The sequence below is a fragment of the Lactuca serriola genome, chromosome 7, assembly GCF_051521515.1.
Source record: "Lactuca serriola cultivar US96UC23 chromosome 7, Lser_US96UC23_V15, whole genome shotgun sequence".
Classification (NCBI taxonomy): Eukaryota; Viridiplantae; Streptophyta; class Magnoliopsida; order Asterales; family Asteraceae; genus Lactuca; species Lactuca serriola.
In genome coordinates, this window is record NC_136414.1 from 43,203,773 (window position 1) to 43,215,286 (window position 11,514).

At 32.5% G+C, this 11,514-nt stretch overlaps 2 protein-coding genes across 2 annotated transcripts; both read right to left on the reverse strand.

Annotated features, from left to right (window-relative positions):
• Positions 1-2,794: 2,794 nt before the first annotated feature.
• Positions 2,795-6,157, reverse strand: LOC145061871 (phosphatidylinositol 4-phosphate 5-kinase 6-like). Its single transcript, XM_079009451.1, has 6 exons — positions 4,664-6,157; positions 4,241-4,574; positions 4,037-4,153; positions 3,775-3,968; positions 3,476-3,667; positions 2,795-3,376 (listed from the first exon to the last, which is right to left on the reverse strand). The coding sequence occupies exons 1-6, from the start codon at positions 5,623-5,625 to the stop codon at positions 3,094-3,096; spliced, it is 2,082 nt and encodes a 693-aa protein (XP_078865577.1). The 5' UTR covers positions 5,626-6,157; the 3' UTR covers positions 2,795-3,093.
• A 2,270-nt stretch (positions 6,158-8,427) lies between these two features.
• Positions 8,428-9,328, reverse strand: LOC145063923 (protein CHUP1, chloroplastic-like). The gene is made up of 3 exons (XM_079011479.1): positions 9,182-9,328; positions 8,818-8,976; positions 8,428-8,739 (listed from the first exon to the last, which is right to left on the reverse strand). The coding sequence occupies exons 1-3, from the start codon at positions 9,326-9,328 to the stop codon at positions 8,428-8,430; spliced, it is 618 nt and encodes a 205-aa protein (XP_078867605.1).
• Positions 9,329-11,514: the final 2,186 nt, after the last annotated feature.

Below are 11,514 nucleotides of genomic sequence, written 5' to 3' on the forward strand. Positions count from 1 at the left end.
ATATAATAATATTATTTCAAATTCGGTAATTTTCCACCTCCTTAATTATCCATATGAGATATTCTAGAAACTCTAGAATTATCTTATAAAACCATCCACCTCCTTCCCTAGGAAGGTTCTGGAACCTCTTGCTCAACTATTAAACAATTGCACTTTAGCCCTTGCACTTTTAATTAATTCCTTTAATTTCAAAATTAATTCCAATTAATTTCTGATTAAATATTAATTAAATATTGCTATTTCTAATTATTATATTATTCTCATAATATATTAACAAATAATTTACTCCAAAAGTCATCATGTCTAGTTGCTAGTTTTGAGGGCAATCCAAAATGACTGTGCTACCATCAATTCAAGTATATAACAATTATAGTTATGGGCTTAGACACCTAATCCAACAACATGCATATATATTATGTTTTCAACCTTGCAATCTCATATGACCATGTCGGGACTTGCAGTATTAGCCAACGCCTCTTATGTACACCAAATGTTCGTTTCATGTGCCTCTTATCTACTTCGTGGGTCGTCTTAAACTTTATTCTAGGATATATCCCATCAGTAAGATAGTACCCACGTATATATTCTAATCCATTTGCTTGAATCGGGACATCGTGTGCATTTTCAAGATAGATGTCGTTGAATACTGATGACTGGTTAGTGGTCAAGAATATTGATGTCGTTTTTATTTTATTATTATTTTTTTTTTTTGGGGGGGGGGGGGGGGGTGTGGGGGGGATGCATGCCATATCCAAAGATAGGGACACGATTGCTTTTAGAAATTGGCTCTTTATGATCACCTCTCATATATTGACCGCACCATGCATTAGGGCACAATGCCCACGCATAATGCATGCAAAATTGATGCTACCTAGCATATCTGAGAACCCATGCTTGTTTTCATGCACCATGTTCGATTAGTGGACATCGTTGATCGTAGTTTTGCGTAAATATCAGTCCTCGTTAACAAAAATAACAACTTTAGAAAACTTGTGGACACTTTCCCATGTGGTCCGCTTGGACATTCTCAAACAGTCATCCTATTTGTCCGCTCGTATGTCGTATGCTAACTAACAAATTACGGTTGTGCATTTTTATATCGGAGAGAAACTTTTTCTATATCTTGCATCCCATTTCAACTGAAAATATGGAAATTGACCCTACAAATTGATCAACAATACATAGAAATAACTATTTCCTCATTCAGAACTGTCGTTTAAACTTTTTAGGGTACACAATATCATTAGCAAAGTAGTCTTCTATGAGACAATTATGCACAACTTAGCGATTTCTCTTGAAAGGACTTCTTCTTGTTTTAAAACGCCAGCTTTTAGCTTCTTGGATTTTATAATACACACTTGTTTTTCCGATAACAATCCCGATAGATGTTGTTTCATCGTGGCTACAATAGTATTGCGTTGTTCAGTGAAAATGTCAGCTCACTCCATCACATCAAACAGTTGGGGTATACCCTCCGACCTCATCAACAAAATATGTGTATTCTCTTTTCCAAAATTTTACAATAATATGTAACAAAAAAGCCAAAATTTTAAGTGCATGTTCTTTAAACTAAACGGCATTGTATAATACAACATGATTTTAATCACATTGGTTATTTATTTGATTAATTATTTAAGATCTTTTTGATTTTTGTTGCAGTTAGTTGTGTTGTTACTTGGTGGATTCAACTCTCTAAATATTCTTTTTCCTATTATATGTTGCAAAAGTGAAGAAGTCAAGCATGTCACTGCTTCCAAGTTGGAAGTTCCAACCCATTTGTCATCTCACATATCAGTTTTTCTTTTTTCTTGTATTTACACCATCCACTCACACAACACATGAAAATTCATCTCGCATATCCATCCCAACCTAAACACATTTTGGTACAAATTTTCATGTATGCAATACAACTAACCAAAACTTGTGCTAAGAAATGGTGGAACGAGTTAAGTTACCATTGAATCATGAAAATATGTGGTACTATGAGGGAGGAAATGGTTTTTCTTGTGGTAGTGTCGGTACCTCCCAAAAATCTTCAAACCTGCTATCCAACCCTAATGTTTTCGAAATCTTGACTTCACTAAGTCCACGTATTGATGTGATAGTTTTATTGCTTTATGCAACAAAAAACTAAACTAAAAAAAACCAAAAAAATCGATTTTTCTGGGACTATATATAAACGACATTTTTAACAATTTCATTTCACTTAAAAAAAAAACTACTCACTCAAAAACTCTTTTATAGACAACATAAAATAAGCATTTGTCCCTTTATTAAAATATGGGTTACAATGCTTGGCGTTCAACACAACATTGGGCACACGTCTTTAACCATAAATGTGAAATGGTCATATGACAGATTCCTCGATCCCCCCATGTTGTCTTGTCTCCTTACCAACCATTTCACACTTCATAAATGCCCACGTTTCAGCTTTTAAATAACACTGTATATCCATTAATTGCCATTCAAATAATATATAGTAATTTCTTTTATATACTTTTAATAATGACATTTTTATCACTCTACAAAAATTAGTAACATATTTTAAATATAATCAGCTCAAAAAAGTTAAGACATGTTCTTTGAAATACCCATATAGCATATGTTGCGAGAGTAATCGATTTAAATAATACAAAGACTTCATTTAACTAATTGCATTGAATTTGTGAATAATTTATTAATATGACTGATTGATTGTTATTATTATTCTATGTAATATACTATTACATACAATGTCAACAAAATTCTATTTTTCTCTCTGACGCACTTTCATCATTTTACAATTTACACAAAATAGCAACATAATATATTTTTTTGTCCATTGATAATATAATAATTATGTATACATTTACCATATCACTACAAAATTCCACACATCTACAAATTCAATAACCTCTAACCTCTATACTAACCTACAACTAAAACCAAACCAAATTTGGCCCTGAAACCGCATATGTATACATTTTAAATATGTGGAGTCCTTGATTTTCTCTGTCTCCAAAAAAGAATTTCTTCTGATATCCATCTTATAAATCCCTCCCTATAACTATACATTTGAGGCTCACAAAAAAAAAAAAAAACTCCCGAGCCCTTTTAATCGTCTTCTTTAAAAACACTAAATATAAAATCCCGAAAACGTTTCGCGTATTGTATCGGGTCAACAGCCGAGATAGAAGTCGGGTCAAACTGCAATGATTTATACGCGTGTTCAAACTTCTTATTGATGTCATAATTTTGTAGTATATCTATTATACCAAAAAATAATATAACATCATAAAATTCCCCCGTTGCTTCTCCCACTAATTGATTTTGATGACTTCTAACCGTGGATTCGACCCGTGCTGGCATGTTCATTCCAAGCCTCACGGATGCCCACCTGTATTAACAACGACTTAATACAGTAAGCCAAAAAAATAATAATTTTTTTTTTTGTATGTTATTAAACATCATTAATTTATCCAGACAACATTCTTACCTTGTGGGATTGAGAGAAGTGATAGAAGTGTCAGTATCGGCTGAAGAAACCCTAGGAGAAGTCCCTGTGCTATTCGGTTCAGAATTTGAATTTTCTAATTCTTGATTGGATTCACGAAAGCTTACACCAACTAAAAGACTATAATCCATAATTCTTTCGTGTTCAAGAAACTCGAGGTCTTTCTCCACTTGCCTGCATCAACCACAATCTACTCAGACAACAACAGACAGTAGACAGTAGACAACAGACAACAGACAGATTGATTTAAATAAAGAACGGGGAAAAGGTAATAAGTTCACCTACAGAAGTCTTGAAACCAATCATTCTGTAAGCGGAAGATGAAATTAAGATCAAGATCTTTGAGAGTGGTATTTGCATCGATTTGAGACTCGGGTTTATCTGTTATTCGGCCATGTGAAGATCCTTTCAAGTCAAACCGCCTGTTAATCCGTACATTCGTATGGAACAAATTTCCCATAATAACAAATCGCACCTGCATCATTTAAAACTATGATTATTGTAATTTTTGTAAATTTGTATCATTTCTATTTTCAATCATACCTTCTTTTGAGAAGTTCCACTCAACTTCACACAATGTAATCCGAAAAACTTGGTCACAAGAGTGTTTTCATACGCTTTCACATGCTCAAAATACGATGGAAGCATCCTCTTTAATACCTACAATAGTTATTTGTCACTTGTCATGAAAATTTCGATACATATGATGAAATAAAAAGTGTAATAGCTGGATTAAAATTGACTCACTTTGACTTCGGCTTTTTTCATTGTCTTGATCATGTACTTGTCATCATGTGTCATGTAAAAAAAGCTTCCACTTTTTCCAGGTGAAGATAACTCCCGAAGAGCCTCATCCCCACAAATCGATAGCATGTATTCAGCTGGATCCACATTGAATAGTTTCCTTAAAGTCCTGAAAACAAATGGACAGTAATCTTTCCATCTAAAATCACATGATTGGTGAGGTGGCGTATGTTTGGAACCTTCCGGAGGAAATTTTGTCCATAACTTTTCTTCAGTATCAAAACCCGTAGCCTTCAAATCAACAGATTTACTTGGTGCAGGTCTCCCTACAGAATGTCTGTAATTACACCATTGATTAATTAATAAGAAACATGAATATAGATATAGATATGAATTTTTACAAGTATAAAAACTATGTTGTTTTACCTTATTCCAAGCTGTAAATTGAGCATGAGTTCATAATTCTTGTGACCTTTGCATATTGTGACACCTTGTCTCTCTACTGGTTGTAGATTAATTCCTAAACCACGAATACATTCTTCATGATTTGTGACTCTTTCATCAACAGAAACAGATTGTCTCCTACCTTTGTTTTCATTTTTGGAATTTATCCTAATTTGTTGTTTGTGATGCTTGTGATGTTTGCTTTCACCTTTTGACCAACTAAACATCTTCTCAGAAGGGAATACAGAAGGGGATTCCGCCTCATGAATCACACATTCACTCATTTCAATTGAAAATAACAAAAGAGGATCCAAATCTTTATGAGAACTCGGTAATCCACCTTCCCAATTCCCATCAAACCGATTTCCATTACTCCAAATCATGATTCCATTCCCGTTCATCTTTCCCTTCTTCCATTGCCCTATATACTGATGACCACTATTCCATTGATATGTCCCTTGTCCATCATGTAATCCCTTTCTCCAATTCCCTTCATAGTGATCACCATTACCATAACTCTCTTTCCCTTTTCCATGTTTCTTGTTCATCACCCAAAAACCTTTGTAAGTATCATTTAAAGAACCTGTAAAAGTACCCTCACCATCTATATAACTGTTCTTGAATTGACCTTCATAAGTAGCACCTGAAGGCCAACTAAATTTGCCTTTACCATTACTCTTACCTTTACACCACTCGCCAACATACATACACCCATCTGACCATAAGTACTTTCCATCTCCATGAGGGTAGTTTTCTGCAACCCATTGACCAATATAGATGTCGCCATTGGAGAAGATCTTTTCGACATGGGAAACTTGTATGTCGCTAGCTTCTTCATCTACATGGGCTACAGACATTGTTGTGAACATAGTCGCTGCTCTTTTCTTAGCAGATGCCTGTGATTTCTTAACTTTCACTTCCCAGGCCTTCAGAACGTTGTTCATCGTCTCTTTCTGTACAGATTGGTATGTTATGTGGTTTGTTGCTTGTTAACTTACATACAATACAGTAACGCTGTTAACCGAGATCAAATTCTCCTTGTTTCATCAAAGTAACTCTCAGGCGCATTACAACAAACATCTGTAACGCAACCCAAAAAGACACAAATCTAGGATAACGCGAGACAAACAAACCCAAATCCCAAAACAGAAACGAGAGTGTGATAATGATGAAACTCGTAAAAGAAACAAAAAGGAGATGACGAAGAAAAGAATGTCAGAAGCAATTCTTGAGATTGCAAGAGGGGTGTGTTTCAGATTTGGCAGATACTAACTGGGGTACCTGTGTTTTCTAATTTACAAATGAATGTGCCGAGCTGTTCCATTCCATTGATTCCAAAAGGCAAAAAGCTGTAAATGGAATCAAAGCATGACTTTTTCCGTCCATATTTTTTTATTTAGAAGTAAATTTTTGCAGGGTGGTGGTGGTGGTGGTGGTGGGGCTAAGGATTGGAGAACACAATGTTTTCTTGATACACCCCTTAAGAAACAAAGAAAAGGATGCGTATTTGATATGTCGTTTTTTTTTAACTCTACTCGTATATACAATTATACATTACATTCTATTTTATATTATATATATATAAAAAATACAAAACGGGGAATGTTTAAAAATTATTTTCAAGGGAGATCGAGGATAACCAGTCGTGTATGACTTGCAATTACGATAATTTATTTAAAACATGTTTTCATGGAAAGATAATAAAGATTAATTGTGTATCTTAGATTAGGTTAGTATATTAGTTTATTATCTTATGATTAATCGTGGCAATATAATACCAATTTGGAATACTTACCAAAATTTTAATCTTACTTTATTCACGAAATATAATTGATTTAATTGGATTCAGTTTCCCTATATATTTCCTGTAATACGCGGTGATGTTTACAGTATCTTCTTGAATGTTCATTTGAAATTATTTATTTGCCTTTATTATATCACATTATCATATGCGAGTTTATAATGTTGATTTGGATCCATAAAATCTGCTTTTGGATAGTTACGAATTATTTTATAATAGAACAAAATTAAATTATATTAATTAGAACTTTTAAAATTTTATGATACGGATCTCATCATTTGGTTTATGAATTGGCGAAGAAGGAAAGATATATAAGATATTTTTTCTTTAATTGTCGTGTTGAAGACATGCTAACAAAGTCGTGGGATAATAATTATTTAACAAACATTTTTCTTGTATATATAGAAAAAAAATTTGGTCACGATAACAAAAAAATATGGTGAAAAACTGACAACATCATAATAATCAGATTATGGTGAGATATGCGTCATCACATAAAAAACATCGGCATTAATTACTTAATTGTTATATAAGAAAATTAAAGACATTGTCTAATCTTCCAAAAAATAGTTGTAACTTGTAAGAGCATATGATGATCATTTCATTTGAACCATAAACCAACATGCGTTATTCTTGTTTTTGTAATCTAAACTTTCTTTGATATATATTATTCTTGATTTTGATAATCAAATTGAAATAAGTTTGATGCATAATAAAACAAGGAATGAATAGTCGGAACATGTAATGAAATGTTTATGGGTGTGAAAGACACCAACACTTTGAAGTGTTTACGTAAAGGGAAGGGTAAATCTTTAAAAAACTCTTAAAGTTTTGGTTTTTAGCCTCAAATTATTTTTTAATGAAAAATTACAGAATACCCTGCTAATGTAATCAATTTGATCATTTTTAACCTATTAGACGTGTAACATTGTCATGTAGCGTGTCAAGCTAAAAGGGTTGTTAATATGGTCTCGTCGGCTTAAATAATGTATCAAACACGTGTGTGACTTTCATTAAGTTATCCTTCACACTTATATATAATGTACTAGCTGTGAGATTCATGAATTACATGAGTTTATTAAAAAAATAAACAAAAATGAAGATCTAACAAAAATGAATTACATGAGTTTAGAAATTTTGAATTTATAAAAAAAAGTAAATTACTAGTTATTAAAATTAAAGTGCTTATTTATCTTTTAAATTTAAATAAATAAACAACTAAAATAATTGGATTCAATTTAGAAATTTAGAAATTATAAGAAAAGTTGTATTAATGAATTTGATAGACAAAATTGCAAAAATGGTCCCTGTGGTATGCATTTTTTTTGGGGTTTCAGTCCAAACCTCGACTTTTTGGATTCATGGTCCTTTTGACCTAGTTTGTATGTAAAATTGGTCCCTCGACTTAACTTCCGTTAAGTTGTTGCTGTTAACCCCCTCATGTGCCTCCCACATGAGGGTATATTTGTCTTTTCACTTCTAAGGGACCATTTTTGCATCTAAAAAAATATATCTTCTTTATTTAAAAAATTAATACCTAATTATTTATTTTAATAATTAAAAAATAAAAAGGTCTCTCTCTCTCTCTCTCTCTCTCTCTCTCTCTAAAAAGAAAACACACAATTACTCAAGCCCCAAACACTTCTTCCTTGCTGTGTTCATGTTTTGGAGAAGAAATCAATCCCACCACCATCATCGAACCTATAAGCCAACTGGGTACTCAATTTTTGTTGAAGTTCAGCAAGCGATACCCACCCAGGAACACGATTTCAATCTACTTCCTCCATTTCCATTGAAGATATAATAAAACCATCTGATTGCCTTCTTTTATTCACAACCAGTTCTTCTTGACAACAATTTGTGCCACTGACTGAGTGTCTTCTTCTTTCTAACCATCTAAAGTTGAGTTTGTAATTCATGGGTTTGGAGACTTGTGATTCTTAATCTAAAACATACCATTTTTCCAATTTCTAATCGAACTTAATCTCTTTTGAGTGCTACCATGTTCAGAAGTTTCATCACTTGATACAGAAGGATTAAGCCATTCAACAGAAGCTGGGCTTGAAGATATATCAGAAGTAAAAAAAGTCGACTTTTGAAGCTCGTTTTTGAGACAGGAATTGACCCATCTAAGATAAACAAGCTCATCGACTTCGTTCAATCGACTTACCTGTAGATCTTCAACTTGTTTGCATAAATCTTCGTTTATTTGTCGTAATATGGATGCTTCGGATTTGATATTTTGGATAAATTCATTCTGTCAATCGTTAAAAGTTAAACCAAAAATAAATTGTAAGAAATTTAATGAAGTAAGAATTTGGAAGAGGTTACGCACCTCATAATCTTTTGCTAAGGAAACTAGCTGAGACTCCATTGATGAAATCCTGCAACAGAGAATTCTCTTTTGAAGATGAAGCTCCACATTCAGTCGTCTTAATTGAAGAACATCTACCTCGACATTGTTAACAACTCCCTTCTCTAGATTTTCTTGTAACTGATGAGAATTCAACTATTCAGAGAGATTTGTGTTTTCTGTTCTAGCAATCGATTTTTCTTTTATGAGAAACGATTTCACTCCAAGGGTCGGAGATGGGTACGTGGCAACGAACTCGACTGTGTTCATCGTAACGATTTCATAGAGAGCTTGACTGGGTCCAAGATTCAAACTCAACAAGAAACCACACGAATCTGAACAAGACAAATTCTGTGATGGCGACGAATTCAGCATCACATAAAATGGCTAACTCTTTTGCTTTCTTCAGTAACCCATTCCGTCTCTTTGAGAACGTTACTTGCCTACTGGTTGAGTTGTATATTCTCCTGATTGCAATCTTTCCTCTACGCATCTTCCCCCTTCTGTTATATTTTGTTCTTGTTGCTAGGGCTTCATGATGTTAACAAGAGAGAGAGAGAGAGAGAGACCTTTTTATTTTTTAATTATTAAAATAAATATAGGTATTATTTTTTTTTAAAAATAAAGAGGATATAGTTTTTTTAGATGTAAAAATGGTCCCTTAGGAGTGAAAAGACTAATATACCATCATGTGGGAGGCACATGAGGGGGTTAACAGCAACAACTTAACGGAAGTTAAGTCAGGGGACCAATTTTACATATAAACTAGGTCAAAAGGACCATGAATCCAAAAAAGTCGAGGTTTGGACTGAAACCCCAAAAAAATGCATACCACAGGGACCATTTTTGCAATTTTGTTGAATTTGATATACATTTATTACATTTAAGTATTATATGAAATTTAATAAAATGAAAAAAAAAACCCACAAAATGACACATGAATATAATTTAATATAAATTTGCAATAAACTGACATGTGGCATGATACATAAGAGGATGACAAATGACAAATTTATTTATATTTATTAGAGGATTACATGCTTGAAAATTTAAATATAATAATAATAATAATAATCATTATTGTTATTATTATTATACTTCTTAAAAACACAAATAAATACATTATTTGTAAATTCGTTATTATTAATATTATAAAAAAATACATATAGAAATGAGAAATTAAATATCATCTTACTTTTGTTCCTACAAATCCACATACCCAACTAAATAATGACATGTGTCATTTTAGGATACTTAAATATCATTAAATAAGCATTAAATGTGACACATGTTATCATTTAATTGGGTAGGAAAATTTTTAGGAACAAAAAATAGAGGATATTTAATTACATATTTTAAATACGAGAAATTAAATATCCTCATACTTTTGTTCCTACAAATACTCCTAACCAAGTAAATGATGACATGTGCCATATTACTATACTAAAATATCATTAAATGAGCATTAAATGTTACAAATGTCACTATGTAATTGGGTAGGAGGATTTGTAGGAACAAAAAGTAGGACGCTATTTAATTTCTCTTCAAATACATATTTATATGTAAAAAAAATACATATAAATATAATAAATACATATAAAAAATATATTTATATGTTTTTATACCTTAAAATGTATTTGATTTTTTTTTTTCATCTATACATATAAATACGTATAAAATAATATAAAAATCATATTAAATCGTTTTTAAAATTGACAAAATTGTAAAAATGGTCCCTATGGTATGCATTTTTTCTGTGGATTGATCTAAATTCTAACTTTTTTTTGGATTCGTGGTCTTTTTAAGCTAGTTTCGTTGTTGATTTAGCCGCTCGGTAAATTGAAATGACTTTAATACCCTTAGGTATTTATTTTCTGTTTTTCTTTCATTTTTTAAATCTAAATACTTATTTATTTATTTAAATAATTAAAAAATAAGTCTCTCTCTCTCTCTCTCTCTCTATATATATATATATATATATATATATATATATATATATCTTAAACACATACACACATACATCCACTTATGTCTTTCTCCTTTACCTTTAAAAACATTGACCCCCCTCTCCATTAGAATCGGTAGCCTGCCATCTGCTCCTATATATCTACTGCAATCCCTTCCTATTAGCAACCCTAAATCAGATTTAAGTAAAAAGCTTCACGAACTGATTACAGAACAAGAGGAAAATTTACTCCTAAACATGTGTAACCTACCTTATTCCCACTATCAGACCACCACCATTGTTGTCATTACACAACACTGCTATGTTTCTCATCCTGGAATTCAAGCAACCATGTGTTGTCGTCGTGATTTTGATGCCGCCATGAACTGGGCCACCGTGAATGTGTCACCTCTAACAATTTGGGTCATGACAGTGTAAAAGAGCCCTTGGATTTTCAGAAAGGAAGTATCGGGTAAGAAAGGGTTTATGGTTTTGATTTTGAAATCTAAGATGAGAGGCTTTAAGGTTCTCAGAATGAATTCACCTGTGTAGCATATATGCTCAATCCAACTTTATCCCCCAATAACCCTTTACATACATCGATTGTCGGAGTTTCCCTTGGGTTTGGTTTTCAGACAGTCGTGTTCGACTGCAAGTCTGAGTTTGGTTTCTCAGACGGAGTGTATGAAGGGGTAGGAAGAGTGAGTTGTGATCTTTTTGGCCATCGAAAATTG